General features: G+C 50.8%; 1 protein-coding gene across 1 annotated transcript in view; it reads right to left on the reverse strand.

Annotated features, from left to right (window-relative positions):
• LOC133354335 (glutamate receptor ionotropic, delta-2-like) overlaps positions 1-21,239 on the reverse strand; it is a 224,991-nt gene that overhangs the window by 40,273 nt on the left and 163,479 nt on the right. Inside the window, exons 6-7 of the mRNA XM_061571083.1 lie at positions 13,437-13,490; positions 9,886-10,059 (exon numbers count right to left, since the gene is read on the reverse strand). Of these exons, the coding sequence (XP_061427067.1) occupies positions 9,886-10,059; positions 13,437-13,490 (228 nt within the window). The remainder of the gene's footprint in view (positions 1-9,885; positions 10,060-13,436; positions 13,491-21,239) is intronic.

Genomic DNA, 21,239 nt, shown 5'->3' on the forward strand with positions numbered 1-21,239 from the left:
GCCGAGTCCAAGCAAGAACATCTGCTGGACTACTTAGTGACAGACCAGCGGATGCGAGCCCATGTCCTTGACACCAGAACCTACCGTGGAGCTGATATACCCTCTGACCATCGACTAGTCATCTGTAAGATGCGCCTATCATTCTTCCACTCCCATTCAAACCTAAGGTGGCCTGGTCTCAGCGAGCTGATGAAAGTTGCAAGCGAAAATTTAATCATCGCTTGCGGCTGGGTTGGCATCGTCCTTCACTCCTCCAGATGTCATGGGTAAATGGGTGAGGTTTAGGACTGTGACTCAGGCAACTGCAATGGCTGCTTTGGGTACGCGGTCCAGACCTCCCCAGAGACCCTGGCTGACAGAGGAGGTGTTCAAGCTGGCTGAGAAAAAGCGACAAGCCCACTCTCATCGGCTACAGCATCCCACGTTGGAGAATGAGGAGGTTTACCGCAGCCTTCACTCGAAGGTTCAGAGAGCCATGAGGCGCTGCAAGGATGGGTGGTGGTCGCGGGTTGCTGAGGATATGGAGTCTGCCTCAATTGCCCGCGATCACAAATTCCTATTTAATTACATCAAAAACGTTACCTGCAGCGCCACACTTATTACCATCATTAGGGAAAAAACGGTGATCCAATATCTGATCCCCAGGAACAGGTTTGCAGATTTGTTGAGCATTTCTGTGAAGTCCTGGGGGAGGGGAAATCCCTCCACATGGAAAACATCGCGGGACAAAGTGGGGATGATCCTGCTGAGGCTGCGGTGCCACAAATATTGGAAGAGGAATTCACCCCCTGTGAGTGGCTGTCTGAGGTGCCATCTGTTGAGGAAGCACTGAAGGCGATCCAGAGTCTGAGACCAGGAAAGGCACCGGGCAGAGATGATCTCCCAAGCGAAACACTGAGGGAGGGTGGCGTTTGTGCACAGACTGCCCTACATGACATCATTACAACAGTCTGATCGATGCCCGGGTGCGGTCAAGGGATGGCTGCCTATTGGTGAACCATGTTATGTATGCCGATGACCTGGTAATTGTGGCTCACTCAGAGGAGGAGTTGGAGGCGCTGCTGCTGAAACTTAGCCACTAAGAGGTGGGGCCTTACCATCAACCCCACCAAAACGAAGCACCTGCTTGGGTATTTTGTAGCATCAGGCACTCCACCCCCACAACTCCCAATCGGTGATGGGGCAGTTGTGGAGAGAGTGGAGAGTTTCCCATACCTGGGCTGTGTGCTCATGGTTGGCTCCGGTTTGACAGCAGAGGTCTCACTCCAAATCAGTCGAGCGGCATTATCTTTTCTTCGGTTGCGTAACGCTGTGGGGAAGCTAACTGGTCTATCACACGAAGCTTCAAGTCTTCTCGGCCACGGTCATTCCATCCCTTTCCTACTCTTGCGAAACGCAGACACGCCTGACGTAACATCTTTGCCGGTTAGAAACATTTAGGCTGGCCTGCCTACGATCCATCCTAGGTTTAACCAGGCTGGATTGTGTGAGGAGCTCACACATCCTTGAAAGATGTGGACAAAGTTCCATCGGTGAGCTCCTCCAGCAGGCAAGGCTGCGTTGGCTGGGTCATGTAGCCCGCATGCCCAGCCACCACATGCCTAAACATCTTTTGTTCGGCCGGATCGAGAGGGGCTAAACAGGCGTGACACGGGCTAGAGAAGAGATGGAGTGATGTGGTACAGGAGGATGTGGAGCTGAGTGGACTTGCTGATGACTGGTACCAGCGGTGTCAAGATCGGCCTCTGTGGAGGAGGCTCGTTAAGAACGCTACTGGGCAATTGGAGGCTGTCGCCCTCCAACAACGGAGGGCCGAGGAGCCACGCTCACAACAACGAGCGGAGCGCCGGGTGGCTAAAGCACAGCAAGTTGGCACAGTAGGGGGCACAGGTGGTGCATCAGCCAGTCATCTCAGTCAGTCGACTCGTGGCACTTGGGTCTGCCCCATGACCTCCTGCCAGCGGGCGTTCGACTCTGCACGTGGCCTCGAGGTGCACATAGCCTGGCACAAGCGTCGTGGTGACGTCACCGCCACTTATTGGCGAATGGCGGTTGTTGTTGAGGGTAAATTCGCCGTGCGTGCCTGCTCACTAACACGTGCGCACTAACACGTGCGCACTAACACGTGCTCACTAACACGTGCTCACTAACACGTGCTCACTAACACGTGCTCACTAACACGCGCTCACTAAGACGTGCGCACTAACACGTGCGCACTAACACGTGCTCACTAACACGTGCTCACTAAGACGTGCGCACTAACACGTGCTCATTAACACGCGCTCACTAAGACGTGCGCACTAACACGTGCGCACTAACACGTGCTCACTAACACGCGCTCACTAAGACGTGCGCACTAACACGTGCGCACTAACACGTGCTCACTAACACGTGCGCACTAACACGTGCTCACTAACACGTGCTCACTGACACGTGCTCACTGACACGTGCTCACTAACACGTGCGCACTAACACGTGCGCACTAACACGTGCTCACTAACAGGTGCGTGCAAGCTGCAATCAAATATGAATTGCAGTCTCCCCGGCAATGTCGTACATACACACACGCACGCACACGTGTACACATTCATAATCAACGTTTTTGGGTTTAGATCGCGTTATTTATAAATGTGTCGTAACCCTCCACCACCCGACACGGCCAATCAGTAAAAAATGTGTCACGTTGACAAAGACAACACATTTTTTACTGATTGGCCGTGTCGGGTGGTGGAGGGTTACGACACATTTATAAATAACGCGATCTAAACCCAAAAACGTTGATTATGAATAACATTGGTCGCGAAAGCCTACGTGTTAAACTGACGTGTACACATATGTATATTTATATAACATATCTTACCAACCACAAGACAGTCGAATAAATAATTGAAATAAAAGCCTCCGGAATTGTGCAGCGACGTTAAAATTATTAGATCATCACTGTAACAAAAAGAAAAGTGTCAAGTCGCGCGCGCCCTGGAACAATAACGGCGTGATGTGCTGACACCGTGATGTGCCACGATAGGACATCGCCTTTTACAGACCCTTGCAGTGCGACCCACGGGGGTGGAAAAAAGAAAGGGTAATGGATTTTTTTTCTCCTTCTCTCTCTATTCTCTCTCGTTGTTTTATCACTGATCTGCCTGAATTATGTAAACAGCGGAGTTTAATTTATCGCCGAGGGCACAATTAATCGTTGTGAAATATTAAATTGTTCAGGAGTGACTTTGCAATCACTTACTTAATCAGCCAAACCTTGACACGCGCGTTCCCAAGCGTGGTGTGTGGGGGGGGGGTGTGCGCGCCTCCTCCTCCTCCCCCCTCTCCGCCTCACGCAGCTTCGGCAATTACCCTCCTCCCTGTGCGTCCGCTACGGCTCTTGCCGCCACCATCGCCGCTGCCGCCGAGTCTACGAACCTCGGTTGAACAGCCAGGCGATCGTCGCCTTCATTCGTGTGGCGTGCGGGGGGGGGGCAGCCGGTTCGCGACGTTCCTCTCTTGATGCCGAGGTTGGAGAGGGGGCCAGCGGACAGCCGCAGTGGCCACGTGATGAATATCTCAAAGGAACAGGGGGGCGTTGTTGCGCGGTCCGCCGTCGGAATATTTTTCTTGTTGTCCGCGTTGAGTTTGTCATCCTCTCCTTCCCGCACCTCTGATTAGAGCTGCTGGCTACGTATGGCGTCAAACGTGTGTGTTAAACGTCTTTTGCACCGTAGCGTAGCCAGCTTGAGCTAATTGGAGGTTTGAGATTGGGTGACCGCATTCTATGTTTTTTTCTTCTTCAAATGTCCACTGGTTTGGGGAGAGGGCCGGGTGTTGTTATTATATTATTATCGTTGATGTCGATGGGGCAAGTTCACACTGGCAGGTTCTTCTGTGGGCTCGAGATGTTACCTAGCTCGCCCGATTTGCAGGAGGTTGTGGGTTCAATCTCAACCCTGCATATTTTGAGTTTGCGTGTCTCACTCCCCGTGGTCGCGTGAATTTTTCTCCGGGTCCTCCAGTCTTTCCCAACACGCGTTCAGAGCATGTGGCTGCTGTAAATTTCCACGCGATAAGCCTCTTCGTTGGACTGACATTTTGAGGCCAGGTCGCTTCTGAAAAAAAAACTACGTAGCTCACATTACCTAATAATTTTTTTTTTAAACGTACTTAGCAAGCGCGCATTAGAGGGCCTTTGGCCCACGTTGCTCTCCGGCGAGCCTGCAGGGTCGCACGAGAGGTCACCACGGAAGCTCCCGCCAGCTCGATCCCACTGCAGGTTGCGGGATGTTATCCGGACTCCGGAACGGTGACCGGCCATCTTTTGAAATGCGACTCGGGCGCCGGGGTCAGTAGGTCAGGCCGCGAGGTGCCCCCCCCCCCCCATCGCGGCATGAGCGTACACGGATCTGCGATGTGAACCGGAGTCGGTAGAGGCAAGGGTTTGTGGATCGCACAGATATTTCTGATGACCCAGGAGATGGTGGTACAACAAGTGGGTTCTCTTACGTAATTTATTTGTTCGTTCTCGCTTTGACGTTCCCCTATATCCCCCACATCCTCTCAACCCCCCTCCCCCATGCCCCCCTCTCCCACCACTCCCACCCACCACATCAAATTCGCGCACTGCGCTCCGAGCCAGATGATACGAGTTCGACCCCAGCACTAAAAACTAAATGAATCTATTTCATTTTTCCATGTAAAGCACGCCGAGCTATTAGCTCTTTTTCAGAGGCAACCTGGCCACACATGGCAGCTCACCGAAGTGATTTGATCATCACGTGTGGGATTTGATATGTAGTAGCAGCCAAATAATCTTAGCGCGCGTTCTTTCTGAATGCGGAGGGCAGAACCGGAGGAACCCGGAGAACAATCCACGCGACCACCACGGGGAGAGAGAGAGAGATTGCGCGAACTCCAAATATACAACAGGCATAGTCAATCGACATGCCGTGTACTAGGCGAGAGAGGCGACATTTCCTTGCCACCACGCCATGCCACAGCCAACATCATCCACGGACATCGTCTCCCGCTCACAGACATCACCAGTGACGATCACTTGAACCCGTACTGGGCCTCCCCTAGGTCGACATCGCCTTAAGGAAGCACCTGGTGTGGTGCGTAACCATCAGAACTGGGGGAGGTAAAAGGCGACCGGGCGCAGCGCAGGCCACACCATCCTTCAAGCCCAGCGCTGTCTTTCAAAGGTCGCTCGCTAAGAGAACTTGTCCCAACAGCCTGTGTACACTACGTGGGAGATCTTTGTCCGTGTGTGTGTGTGCACGCATGTTGGCACATTTATATAACGTATACACCTCCGTTTTATTTCCGCTGCAAAGCCCGGAGAGGGAGAGGTGGTGGGGGTGGAAATCGCTCTGGCTGCTCGCAATTGCCCCGGCTATCCAATTGGGATTCCCTGGGTAAACACCCACTGTCTGTGATGTCAGTATTTACAGCCGGGTTTGCAGCCAAGCCTCCCATACTCCTCCAGCCCCCCCCCCCACCGTCACCAGCCCCCACTGCCTCTCCCGCCCCATCACGGCTCCGCACCGACATGAACTACATTGACCAGACACCAATGCCATCCTGATTTAGCGTCCCCCCCGGCCCGTATCGATTCCGGATTACTGGCCGGCGTCCAAGGTCATTGCCGGCAGCGGCCTCGTGCGGCGGCTGGAACGTAACGGGCGGCTTTAGTAGGCGTTCGCCATCGTTTTTGCGACGATGTTTTTCCTCCGGGACCTCCGGGTTTTTTTTCCCTCCGCATTCAGAAAGATGCGTCTGAGATTATGGAGATTATTCTGCTGCTGTGGATTTCTACACGATAAGCCACTTGGTTGAGCTATCATTTGTGGCCAGGTCGCACCCGAAAAAGAAGATAAACGTTCAGTGGGCCTTACCTAGTAAAATAAAAAAAATGGTTTTTACTTTTATTTGTATAGATATTTTGAAAGTGATGTGTTTACCTTGCCTGTAATTTGCACTCCTATCGTGTTTTTTATATGATTTGTTGCTGTGACGTTCTTATCCACCCCCTCCTGGACATCTGTGACAAAGAGGCTCTATATCTCATCGGATTCATCCGGCATAAATAAATATTCTGCTTCTGACTCTCACAGCCGTGCCCCGCTGCTCGCCGTGCGTATAGGGATACAGGTAAAGGTGCAGCACTGCAATTGCTTGCTCATGCCAACCGCTGGCGGATGGGCCACTCCCTGCCCACTAGAGAGAGCTGTGACGAGTTCTCTCTGTGTACTCTGGAAGGGAATTTTTGCCCGCACATCGCGGAAGATGTGGAAGCACTCACAATTTACACCACCCACGCGTGACCCAGCGATGGACTGAATTGTAAATTTTGACTTAAAACTTTCGTGACTGCATGAAGTCATATTCTATGGTTCTTTTGGTAAAGTCGCGTAGATAACAATAAAGTGAATATTTATTTCATTGTTATTCTTTTTTCTATCTACGTGACTTTACCGAGAGAAAAAAATTAATGAAAAAAGAAAGAAATTTCATTTAATATAAAAAAATTACAATTTTTACCTACGTGACTTTACCGAAAAACAACAAAGAGTATGAATCCTTGCAAGTCACGAAAACTTCAAATCTAGAATTTACCGACAGAACCATAAAATAGGACTAAACTGTATCGCGCCCGTCTGCTCCACCGGGTGGACAGGGTCGATGGGGCTTTAAGGAACTTAGGTTTTGCGCACAAATGCCGCCGCCGGAAAATTAAATATAATGGGTGAGCTCGAGATCGATTTCACGTGATGTCCGCTAATTGAGGAAATATTAAATACTTTCATTCAACACGTTGTCGAATTTTTAAACCAACGTATAAAAAAAATGACGAAACATTGCAACAAATATCACGCCATCGTAATTGCTAGCAAACTGAACTTGCAATCCAGAGGTCGCCCGTTCCATCTCTCGGAGCGGCAAGTGAAATGACGATGCAGATCTATTTGATCTCTGCCCCCCCCCACCACCAACCATCGCATCCACAGTGCTGGGCCACGTGTATAGCCACCACCGCCCGGCTTGCCAATCCAGGAGGCACCGGTTCGATTCCAAACCCCAGCTTAATCCGTTTTCCCGTGGGGTCCACCCAGTGGTTAGCACCACAGCTGCTTGATCAGCAGGTCGCACGTGGAGTGGAATTCTCCAGCCGACCTTACAAGGTTGGCCACCCCTGGTCTAGACGGAGCTCGAGGAAGCCCCTCTTAGAGGGTGTTTTGGCCTACGCTTCCACACTGGCCAAGACGTCTCGGAAGAGGTGGGCCTCCCCACATTTTACCCCACCCCCAGTCGACCGGCCGACCGGTCGACTAACTGGCACGTGCCCAATCGCATTGCCGCACGTGCGTGTCCACGTGCGTTGAACTTCTTTCGCGCCGTACGTAACCGACCGCGCTAATCGGACGTGCAGGGGTGCATCACAGTTCGGCGATCGACAGGTCGCGCGTTCGGGTGGGGTCAAGTGTGGGTAACTCCCATCTTTTGCAAGACGCCTCTAGCCAGGGTGGAGGAGTGGGCCCAAAATGCTGCCTAGCAGTGGCGTGAGCCAGCAATTGCAAGGCTGTGCCTTTTGTTTTTATTATGTAACTATAATTTGTTTTATTATTGTTATATAGATTGGTTTTACTTTACCTGACGCCTGTGAGCGTTGTGCTGCTTCCGTTAACATTTAGAAGTTTTTATCTAGAAATGTATTTTTTTTTTTTTACCAAAGCAAAGCGACCGCAACAATATTTTGGCAGCCCCGAGCCCAAGGAGCGGAGAGTGAGGCGGAAAGAGGAGCGGTGGGGGGGGGTGGAGGGCAGCCCGACGGTCAAATTCAACGCAAGCGACAGATTTCACCGCGCGGCAAAATTACCCAAGCAACATTAGTCTCTAAGTTGATCCCATTAGAATAATGTTGATTAAAAGCATAAAAAAGGAAGGAAAAAAAATGTCATACATTAATTTCGGAGGCATTTTTTTTTGTGGGTATGAACACAATATCTGCTGCGTCGGTATCGTCTCTGGGGGTTATTTATTTTTTTCATCTAACCTGACGCCCTTGAAATACACGGGCGGCGCGAGAGAGCTGCGATTATGCAGATGACAGATGTCGCCAGAGGCATTTTCGTTATTGTTGTTGAGTTAATGAAAGCACGACCGAAAACAAAAGCCATCCGAGCAATTAAGGAGCGAGTGCGAGGAAATTGTAAAAAAAAGAAAATGAAAAAATCTAATCACCCGTGTTCCTTTTACGCGCCGTGATGTAATTTGGAATTTGTAAAGACCGCATCTCAAGCGCTTTCGCGCGAAGGGAGTCGTGCATATTTTGACAGCGCCGGGGAGAGGAAGGACACAACGAGCAAGTCTCAAGAGCCCCCTCTCAGCGGGCACTTGGGCCCATCGTCCACGCTCGTCAAGAAGATGAACGTCTGACCAGCACCTGGGCCGACTGAACGACTGTGGTGAGAGCGACCGTCGCGAAAATCCGAACGTCCTGCGGGGTGGTCCGAAGTGGGGTGGGGGATTGGAAGGAACCGGTCAATGTTTTAACTGCCATGCCGGGAGATAGAACCGGTGACCTCTGGATTGCAAGTCCAAAATTGTGTTAACCGCACAGCAAATGAAATCGTGAGCGATGTTGCAATGAATGGTTTGGTGTGTCAGCTACGAGCGGGGTTACGAACATCTTAAGAATGAGAACACAATTGGTGTAGAGAGACACCGGGATGGGGTAGACATGGTCAGAATCAGCCAGAGCTCAAAAGAGAAAAAAATATAAATTCTGAACCTGAATAGGAGGAGGTAGAGGAGGATGTCCTCAATGTCAAATACCCAGAGGCTGCCAGGCACCGTGACCGGAATCAACGCTTGCCTTTCCCCCCTTCTTTCCACAGACCACCCAAATCCCACCGGCACCCCGGGAAATGCCTTTCGCCCAGGGGGAGCAGTGACGCTCGCGATGTTTTGCGCTGCCTTAAAACCGGACAAAGTCCTGCGAACATTGTCTCTAATTACAGCGGAGCTGCTGAGACAGTGCGACTGGGTTCTCCGCGGGAATAAAAAAGCAATTTGCAAATTGCCACGTGGAGCATCCATCCCCTTTCCTCGGTTGCTGTTGTTGTTCTAGAACGCCGCCCCTCTCGTTGAAGAGACCGTCCTGCGGGGAACGAGGACTCCTGGACTCGGATCGACAGCGAGGCGAGCGCGGTGAGAACGGCCACTTAGAAATCACGTTGTTCATATTTAAGCAAAATAAAACAGGGCATTGTGCCGCTCGTCCTTAGCCAAGCGAGGATAAAGGCAGGTTTTCTGCCACGGCGTGAAAGGCGATGTCAGCCGCAGACGCCGTCACCGCCCCCGTCGCGTTTCATCGTCCAAGGCGAAGTGCCGGAGGTCGTAGTTTTGGAGTTCGATTGCGCGCGCGACAGCGTGTGGTTATATTGAATCGCAAGGTTGCTGTCTCGCAGTCTGAACGGCAACAATAGGGGTTACATTGAGTTGCTCAAACAGGCGGAGGAGGCACTGTGTGCTGCTATGTAGAGCCTTGAGCCGGCGGCGGAAATTCCACATTCTTATGGCAGAGGGGTGACCTCACAGCTCAACAGCAGATCTTGGTATGTGTGTTGCCCTTGCATGTCTGTGCAGGCGTCGATGTCTGGACTAGTTCAGATAATTGTCACTGGTGATGATTACGTTCATCACCAGTGACGATTACCTAAACCGGCCTCACCTAGGTCGACTCGGCCTCAAATGAGTACCTGGTGTGGTGTGTTAACATCGCCAAAGATGGCCGGGCGTGGTGCTGGCCACCCACCCATGCCCCACGAATTGTGGGACACGTTGGTCACCTGGGGGTTCTCCTGGGGGGGGGGGGGGGGGTAACACGTTGCTTACCTCAGGGGTCATGTAGGCGGGGTCCTGGGGGTCGCAGAGCGCCGGCGAGACGTGGTGCCCGTCGCGCTCGCACCTGTGCGCCGGGTCGCGCGGTGCGGGGAACACCTGGCGCAGCACGGTGAGGCGGCCGACGGAGACACGCGCCAGCTCCTGCACCTCCACCAGGCTCACCTCCTGCGCAGAGGCAAGGACACACACACATAGACACACACACATAGACAAAGACACACACACATAGACACACACACATAGACAAAGACACACACACATAGACAAAGACACACACACATAGACACACACACACACTTAAACAAGGACACACACATAGACAAAGACACACACATGGACACACACACACACTTACACAAGGAAACACACACATAGACAAAGACACACACATAGACACACACACACTTACACAAGGACACACACACATAGACAAAGACACACACACATAGACACACACACACACACACACTTACACAAGGACACACACACATAGACAAAGACACACACACATAGACACACACACACACTTACACAAGGACACACACACATAGACAAAGACACACACACATAGACACACACACACATGGACAAAGACACACATACACAATAACACACACTTACACAAGGACACACACAGACACGTACATACATATACATATGTATGAGAATAGGGTTTTCCACTTCTTTTCTGGCAACAAAACAGGTGTTATGATGTTAAAACACCAAACTCAAACTTTGTACATAGAATGATGTCTGCATTAACCACAATACTTGTGGTCAGAATGCAAAAAAAAACATACTCTGATAATATATGCATTGTCTTAGAAACTGATTAGTCCACATCAGAGACGGCTTTCTTTCGAGCCGAGTCTCAAAACGGTGTTAGACCAGAGGACGCCAAAAGGCGAACAGCACAAAGACAATGCCACCATCAGAGTAATGAGAGCTCGGGATGAGCGGCTACATCATGGGACCTCCTTTGTATGTTGACGATCTTTCATACCTCACGTAGTCAACCGTGCTAATCGGAGGTTAGCACATAGATACACACACAAGTACGAAGACAAAGATCCGCATTTCCCCCGCCCCGGTATAGCCTAACAGACTGTAGGGGCAAGTGCTGTTAGTGAGCAGCACCTATGAAGGCCGGCACGGCACACGAGGGGGTGGGTGGCCAGATACCACTCCCGACCGCCTTTGTCTCTCTCAGTGGCGATGTTTACTCATCGCACCAGGTACGCACTTGAGGCTGATTCGACTTGAAAGGCGCCTAATGAGTACAAATGATTATTGTCAACAGACTGTTGGAGCAAGCGCTGTTGGTGAGCAGCGACTCAAGCCAAAGTGGAAGCAGGAAGGAGTTGTGTAGCTTGCACCGAGATGGCTGCGCCTGGCTCCCTGGCGCGAATTAATAAAACACCGTGCCAGGTACCCACTTAACGGCCAGTCGACCTTTGGGACGGCCTCAGAAGGCTTCTCAAAGTACGGGGTCAAAAGGAGGCGTTAAAATTGTGTCGGAGGCCAGAAGGCTATCCGCTGTCATGGAACAATTGTGACGGTTGGCCACGCAGCTGTCCCCTCCCCCCCTTGCCTGCCCACCATCTGGAAGGTCCTTAAATGGTTGTGAGCAAAAGGGCCAGGGACAACCCATAGGTCTTGGCCAGGTCATTGTAGGTCCTGTTGAAATAACCCACACCTCTGATGTAGAGAGAAAACATGGCATCCATGCAGGACTGACCCGGCCTGAAACCAAATTGACACTCCATGAGCCTCTTCTCAGCATGCCTGGAAAGATTGAACTAAATTATTTCTGGCAGTCAGTTGCCCCGGCATTTGCTGCAATCAGTGCAATCGTTGCAATCAGTTGATGCACCTCCAACAGAATAGCGTGATGGTAATTACAAGCCTGCACAGAAAAGTATGGGCTGCTCACCATTGTTGTTGAGCTGATCTGGACCGATGCCTTCCAATCACTCTCCACCTAAAGTGCTAGTTTCATAACCCAATCGGGTATTCAAGATAGCCGAGTCAGATTCCTATCGAAAGGGGGACACTTTAGCCAACACCTGTCAAAGGAGGTCACATGAGGCACGTCTCGTCAGCCTTTCCCTTGTCCCTCATCTTCGGCAGGGGAAATGGGCAACCACTCGCCTCCTGTTGATGGAGAGGCGAGCCCACAAAAGCCTAGGGGATGTACCACATGCAGAAGAAGAGCCACTCCCTGCCCTTTAATAATATTGGATCATGCCCCGAGTGGAGTAACGTTCACCCCTCGTAGTGATGGAACCAGTCCACCGGACCCTCCTGTATTTCACAGATGTCCCAGGGCTGTACTGATCAAGCTTCCAATAACTGGAATTCCTCCCCCAGCGAGCATTCAGACATTCCACGGGGCGAGGGGGGCAGCCGCAGAGAATGGAGCGCCACGGTGGTGAGATGTTAACTATCTCGCCTGGTGTAGAGGAGGACGTGGGTTCGATCTCAACCCTGACGGCTGTATATTTAGAGTTTGCATGTTCTCCCTGTGGTCATGTGGATTTTTCTCCGGGTCCTACAGGCTTTTTCCCACCACATTTAGAAACACGCGTTTGGAGTATTTGGCTGCTATAAATTTCCACGTGGTGATAAGTCACTCCGTTGAGCAATCATTTGTGGCCAGGTCGCTTCTGAATAAAAGAGCTCTAAAGCTCGGTGGGCCTTACCTGGTAAAGTAAAAGGTTTCGTTTAATACTTTAGCTTAATGGCCGTTGTTTCTGGAGGCTCCCCCAAGGTGGCGTGTTAGCTCCCTCACCGCAGAAGTAGGAATCAGAATCAAAATCAAAATCTTGATTCATCCGAGAGAAAAGCTGGGAATGGTCTGGTATTGACGCTCGTCTCCTCGGGGCACCTCTGGCAATTTTTTTTTTACTTTTGATTACCTATCTGTTGTCTCCCAGTAATAGGTGGAGGGGTTGCCAGCCCCTTCGTTAGCGGTTGTGAGTGGACGTTAGCCATGCCACGGGGGTCTTTCCTCTGAAAAGGGACTGCTCGCCGCACAACGCACACCACAGTGTGACTACCATCTGGCACCACGAGGAGGTGAGATATTGCTTTGCCAGACACTCAATAATCACAGTTGTGAATAATATCAATAATCCATTACATTTATTTCTCAGGAGAGAAAAAAATCGCAGTAATTGCTGGCATTGCGGTAAGATTAGATTAGATGATACGATGCTCTAATTTCCGTAGTTCATTTGATTATTCAAATAAATATCTCGAAACGGATAGCCTGTGCATTGTACATATTAGAGGTTGTAACGCGCCGATGATTGGAAGACTCATGAGGCTTGTGTTGATTGAACGGCAGTTTCAGAACCTTCAAGCGACCTTTTGCCGGCACAGGAAGTGCAGCAAAAAGGGCAATGCGAGAAAAACTGTGCAGACTCATTTATCGCAAAGAGGGTCACACCGCGAGAGTGCGTATCGTATCGTGAATAATTCTCATCGTGGCACTGAGCCCCAGCAGTGTCACAGGGGGTCGTGTGGGTGACGACGCTGACCTCGTTCAGGAAGAGCCAGTGGCTGTCGGCCGCGATGAGGTTTGCCTCCACGGCCTTCAGGATAAAGACAAACACGGCAACGAGAGAGATTAACGATCAGATGCAATTCGATTGTAGTAACAACAACAAGAATAATTTCAACTTGTAACATGCCGCGCGAATGTGATATCTACTATGGCTACGCTGTGGGTGTAATGGTTGACACAGGGGATTGCAATACGGAGTTTGCCGGTTCCATCTCCCGCACAGCTGCTGTTGAAACAATGGGCCGCATCTATTCAATCTTCCTGCATCCGTCCACCCATCAGCGGAGCACACCATGGCTAAGATCGCTCACGGGGGGGGGGGGGGGGGTAAATCGTGAGTTCTCCCACTTCTTGCAAGACGTCCTGCCAGCGTGGAAGAACATGCCAACGATGCCCTCTGGAAGGGGGGGGGGGCTCTCTCCAGAACTCTCTCCAGTGGAGGCCACTTCCGCCGGCAGCCACGGCGCGAACGAGAGAGCGGTTGCGGTGCTGCACCTTTACCGCCACCGGCTATGCACGCAGCGTGCAGCACCGCGCGACCTGCGTGGATCCGCCACTTTACTCGGGTCGTGTTGAGCCACCCTGTTGAGCCCCCGCGGGTTGGTTGTGGGCCGCGCGGGTGGCAGGGCGAGCTGGAGAGCGGGCAGGAGAGCGGGCGGGTTGGTGGAAGAGCAGGCGGGAGAGTAGGTGGGTGGGTGGGACAGCGGGTCGGAGAGCAGGCGGATGAGTGAGTGGCTGGGCAGGAGAGCGAGCGGGACAGTGGGCGGGCGAGCGGACGAGCAAGAGGTAGAACGGGCGAGCAAGTGGGTGGGCGAGCGGCAGAGCTGGCAGGCGGGCGCGCGGGAGGGAGAATGGGCGAGTGGCCGGGCGACTGGGTGGGCGGAAGAGCAGGAGGCAGAGTGGGCGGGCAAGCGGACGGACAGGAGAGCAGGAGGGAGAGCGGGAGGGAAAACAGCAGGCAGGCGAGTGGGAGTCAGCTGTTGAGGCTCGCCGGCAACGTAAATATAAACAAATGAATCAATAGGACTGGTGAGAAGATCTGCTCAATCATGAGTCACTAACAGATGCTGCTCCTGGTGAATGTGCTCCGCTGTAACGGGGTTTACCTTGATGGCGTGCGAGCATCCCCATTAGTATTGACTATATATGTTAAAACTTTTTTTAAAGCTAATTGGGCAAGTAAAAATAATTGTTCGATGCGTTGATGGGAAGCTCATTGCCAAGAGCCGACAGCAAGGGAGGAAACAAGGGGGAAAGGTGAGGAGGTGGGTCCTACAGAGATGGAGAGCTGGGACATTGGAAAACTAATAGACGAACGTATGTTGAACTTCTTTTGCACCGGGGGAAATTAGGAAGTTTCGAGGTGAGAAGTAGGGATGTGAAGTTAAATGAAGAGGATTGGGAGATAAGAAAGATGAGGAGCTGGGAGATCGAGGCAATGAGGTGGGAGAGTGGAGAGGTAACGATACGTGGAGTCAAAGAGGTGAGAAAATTGAAAATCAACGACTCGGGTGAGACAGATGGTGGGGGGGGGGGGGGCGTTTGACGGGTAATGTAAAGTTGAGGAGACAGAAATGGAAAGATGAGAAGGTAGAAGGGAGAAATGTGAACAGATAGGAGATGAAGAGGTGAGGTAGGAGACCGGAAGGTAAGAACGTGCAACAAGATAAGATGAGCAATTGGGAATGTGGGAGACATGGTGGTGCGAGAGAAAATGTGGAGGTGGCAGCCATACCAACATATGACCCACATGTCCTTGACATTTGACCCACATGTCCTCAACATCTGCCATCACCGGCACAGTCTGGCACTTGCGCGCAAAATTTATCGGCAACTTTCTGCACAAAATATGTATCGAGCCTGCTTACTCACTCCGCTTTGGCCGGCACCGACTATCGAAAATATGTATCGTGATTATAGTCGCTCGCCAAAGTCTATTGCCATCATCATCATCGTAGCGCAGGGCAGCGTCGCGTGAAAATGCATGATCCATGCTGCCGGGCCCGTATATTCACTCGCAATTGACGTGGGGTGCGGGGTTGACACCTTAAAGAGGCTTTATGCCAGCACAGCTCCGACAGTCACACCAGACTATCTTCACAGCCTACTCACCACACTCACCAACCAGACTATCATCACTGCTTACTCACCACACTCACCAACCAGACTATCATCACTGCTTACTCACCACACTCACCAACCAGACTATAATCCCTGCCTACTCACCACACTCACCAACCAGACTATCATCACTGCCTACTAACCACACTCACCAAATAGACTATCATCACGACCTACTCACCACACTCACCAACCAGACTATCATCACCGCCTACTCACCACACTCACCAACCAGACTGTAATCACGGCCTACTCACCACACTCACCAACCAGACTATCATCACCGCCTACTCACCACGCTCACCAACCAGACTATCATCACTGCCTACTCACCACACTCACCAAATAGACTATCATCCCTGCCTACTCACCACACTCACCAACCAGACTATCATCACTGCCTACTCACCACACTCACCAACCAGACTATCATCACTGTCTACTCACCACACTCACCAAATAGACTATCATCACTGCCTACTCACCACACTCACCAACTAGACTATCATCACTGTCTACTCGCCACACTCACCAACCAGACTATCATCACCGCCTACTCACCACACTCACCAACCAGACTATCATCACTGCCTACTCACCACACTCACCAACCAGACTATCATTACTGCCTACTCACCACACTCACCAACCAGACTATCATCACTGCCTACTCACCACACTCACCAACCAGACTATCATCACTGCCTACTCACCACACTCACCAACCAGACTATCATCACTGTCTACTCACCACACTCACCAAATAGACTATCATCACGGCCTACTCACCACACTCACCAACTAGACTATCATCACTGCCTACTCACCACACTCACCAACCAGACTATCATCACCGCCTACTCACCACACTCACCAATCAGACTATCATCACTGTCTACTCACCACACTCACCAACCAGACTATCATCACGGCCTACTCACCACACTCACCAACCAGACTATCATCCCCGCCTACTCACAACACTCACCAACCAGACTATCATCACTGCCTACTCACCACACTCACCAACCAGACTATCATCACTGCCTACTCACCACACTCACCAACCAGACTATCATCACCGCCTACTCACCACACTCACCAACCAGACTATCATCACTGCCTACTCACCACACTCACCAACCAGACTATCATCACTGCCTACTCACCACACTCACCAAATAGACTATCATCACCGCCTACTCACCACACTCACCAACCAGACTATCATCACTGTCTACTCACCACACTCACCAAATAGACTATCATCACCGCCTACTCACCACACTCACCAACCAGACTATCATCACTGCCTACTCACCACACTCACCAAATAGACTATCATCACCGCCTACTCACCACACTCACCAACCAGACTATCATCACTGTCTACTCACCACACTCACCAAATAGACTATCATCACGGCCTACTCACCACACTCACCAACTAGACTATCATCACTGTCTACTCACCACACTCACCAACCAGACTATCATCACGGCCTGCTCACCACACTCACCAACCAGACTATCATCACTGCCTACTCACCACACTCACCAACCAGACTATCATCACCGCCTACTCACCACACTCACCAACCAGACTATCATCACTGCCTACTCACCACACTCACCAACCAGACTATCATCACCGCCTACTCACCACACTCACCAACCAGACTATCATCACTGCCTACTCACCACACTCACCAACCAGACTATCATCACTGCCGACTCACCACACTCACCAAATAGACTATCATCACCGCCTACTCGCCACACTCACCAACCAGACTATCATCCCTGCCTACTCACCACACTCACCAACCAGACTATCATCACTGCCTACTCACCACACTCACCAACCAGACTATCATCACCGCCTACTCACCACACTCACCAAATAGACTATCATCACTGCCTACTCACCACACTCACCAACCAGACTATCATCACTGCCTACTCACCACACTCACCAACCAGACTATCATCACTGCCTACTCACCACACTCACCAAATAGACTATCATCACGGCCTACTCACCACACTCACCAACCAGACTGTAATCACGGCCTACTCACCACACTCACCAAATAGACTATCATCACTGCCTACTCACCACACTCACCAAATAGACTATCATTACTACCTACTCACCACACTCACCAACCAGACTATCATCACTGCCTACTCACCACACTCACGAACCAGACTATCATCACTGCCTACTCACCACACTCACCAACCAGACTATCATCACCGCCTACTCACCAAAATCACCAACCAGACTATCATCACTGCCTACTCACCACACTCACCAACCAGACTATCATCACTGCCTACTCACCACACTCACCAACCAGACTATCATCACTGCCTACTCACCACACTCACCAACCAGACTATCATCACCGCCTACTCACCAAAATCACCAACCAGACTATCATCACTGCCTACTCACCACACTCACCAACCAGACTATCATCACTGCCTACTCACCACACTCACCAACCAGACTATCATCACTGCCTACTCACCACACTCACCAACCAGACTATCATCACTGTCTACTCACCACACTCACCAACCAGACTATCATCACTGCCTACTCACCACACTCAACAAATAGACTATCATCACGGCCTACTCACCACACTCACCAACCAGACTATCATCACTGCCTACTCACCACACTCACCAACCAGACTATCATCACCGCCTACTCACCACACTCACCAACCAGACTATCATCACTGCCTACTCACCACACTCACCAACCAGACTATCATCACTGCCTACTCACCACACTCACCAACTAGACTATCATCACTGCCTACTCACCACACTCACCAACCAGACTATCATCACTGCTTACTCACCACACTCACCAACCAGACTAGCATCACCGCCTACTCACCACACTCACCAACCAGACTGTAATCACGGCCTACTCACCACACTCACCAAATAGACTATCATCACCGCCTACTCACCACACTCACCAACCAGACTATCATCACTGCCTACTCACCACACTCACCAACCAGACTATCATCACTGCCTACTCACCACACTCACCAACCAGACTATCATCACTGCCTACTCACCACACTCACCAACCAGACTATCATCACGGCCTACTCACCACACTCACCAACCAGACTCTCCACCTATGACAAGCTACAGTGGTATTCATCTTTCTCCTTTCTATACATTCACATCCTTGGACATCCATTCATCCATATATTCATCCACATGTCTGCGCATCTGTGCTTTTACGTGTATGCATGTGTCTATCTACCGGTGTATTTGTCTGTACATCCAGCCACGTGTCAATCCATCTATCGATCCATGCATCTATGCTTTGCCCAATTAAACACATGGGCTGTCGCGAAACGTCGCACTCGAATCGTAAATGTTGTGAGTTTACACTCCAACACATCGGTGTGCTGAAGTAGTAACTCATTGGTACGGTTTGTTAACATGACAAACCTCACTAATTGTCGGGTGGTGGCGGGTTAAATAACACATATTTACGCGATACAGCCCCCCAAAAAACATTATTGTGATTTTGTTTGTCCGTTCCATCCATACGTGTACCCACGTATCCATGCGATTATCTATTTTCCCATGCATTCCGTCCGTCCGTCCGTCGTCAGCATGCAGAAGGAGACGCCGGTAACATTTCGTTTTTTTTTCTTTCTCTCGGTCGCCTCCGCCGCCGCCGGCGACTCTGCCTGACGCTAAGGACGAGTGACCGGCAGGGTCCTAATTTGTGCTCGAGCCGCAAGGGCGGATCAGGACGGTCATTTGGCGCGGACGTCAGAGCCGGCATCATGCGGAGGCAGCAATTGGAGATAAATGAAGAGCGCGTGGACAAAAGACAAAGGATCCTTCCGCCCGCCTCCCCTTCCATATAGCTGTCAACAGACTCTTGGTCCAAGTCCTGTTAGCGAGGACCTCTTACAGTCAGCACTACAAAGACAAATATCCCCCATTGAAGGGACAAGTGCTGTTAGTGAGCACCTATTACGACCTGGGGAGGGCATGTGAGGGGGTGGGTGGCCAGCACCACGCCCGGCGTGCCTTTGTGTCCCCAGTGGCGATGTTTACACACCACACAAGGTACTCATTTGAGGCTGAGTCGACCTAGGGGAGGCATAGGACCGGTTCAGATATACGTCACTGGTGATGGCCGTGAGCGGGAATCGAAATCGGGTGGCCAGGTTCGTAGAGCAGCACACTAACAGCTACACCACAATAATACACGACATTTTACATGCTGCATTAGGTACTCATTTAAAGGCTGAAATAACCTCGAATAAGCCTGGCTATCACTCGCCGTTGAGGTACATCACGGCCGGTATTTGAACTCGGGTCGACGGGATCTCAGTGCAGCACGTTTACCAATGTGCCACAGCTCCATCCCCAAAGATCATTTATACAGGACACGTAAAACATTGATAATTATTAAAACACACGCACCATCCCGCACCGCCATAGATATTTTAATTTGCCTCACAGACAGCGTAGGGCACACGGGCGATCAAACGGAAACTTTTAATCCTCGCAACCGGATTACGCCTGAATTAAAGTGAAAACTAAATTGTATGCGGGGGCTTGTTTTCGTGCCGTCGTTTGTGTACGGGGAAAGAACTGCCAAGTCGCTGCAACTTGATAACGCAGATTAGTCGTGGGTGGCTGCAACCCCGATTCCAACTCTGCATCTCCGAACTAAATGATAAAGCTAAACTAAATTTCGATTTAAAGCTTTCGTGACTGCAGGGATTCATCTTTTTGGTTCTTTCGGTAAAGTCACGTAGAAGGGAAGTCATAAAATAATAAAAATAAAACATAATAAAATAATTCTCACGACGTTTCGGCCACAACGCAAGCAGCCGTCCTCATGTGAAGAATTCTTCACCTGAGGACGGCTGCTCCCTTCTACGTGACTTTACCGAAAGAACCAAGAAGAAAAAAGCTAAACTATTTTTATTTTTATTTTACCAGGTAAGGCCCACTGAGCTGTATAGCTCTTTTTAATAAGTGACCTGGCCACAAATGATAGCTCAACGAAGTGGCTTAAAACGAGGACTTTTTATAGCAGTTGCCAAATAATCTAAAACGCGTGATGTGGATTCTAAATGTGGAGGGAAAGAAACAGGAGGACCTGGAGAATAATCCACGTGACCACGGGGAGAGACACCGCAAACTCCCAATATACAGGCGTCAGGGTCGGGATCGAACCCATGACCTCCTGTATATACCAGGCGAGGCAGTCAACGTTTCGCCACCGTGGCACCCAGGGGATCAACGTTCTGACCCCTGTCCCAACCCCAAGCACGTCACACATAGTCCCAATGCTGTGACCTCCACTGTGAGGAAGAGAGGCAGTGACCAGCACTCTGGATTATTATTCACGTGTAGTGGCCCGCTATTGGCCTGGCCCAAGCCTGACAGGAGGAGGGAGTTGCAAGTGAGGTGTTTAAAAAAATCTGTAAATGGAAGAAGGGGTGGAAGAGGGGGGGTAACCGAGGGAGTTGTGATGGAGATGGGGGGCAGCGTTGAAGGCACTGAAAGGAAGGCAGGATTTCGAAAGAAAGGTACGAAGTAATAATTTCTGCTTCAGTTCGTAACGTGAACATTTCCTCGCTCC

Source organism: Lethenteron reissneri, chromosome 47 (assembly GCF_015708825.2).
Source record: "Lethenteron reissneri isolate LAM-NWPU_2019-01 chromosome 47, ASM1570882v1, whole genome shotgun sequence".
Lineage (NCBI taxonomy): Eukaryota > Metazoa > Chordata > Hyperoartia > Petromyzontiformes > Petromyzontidae > Lethenteron > Lethenteron reissneri.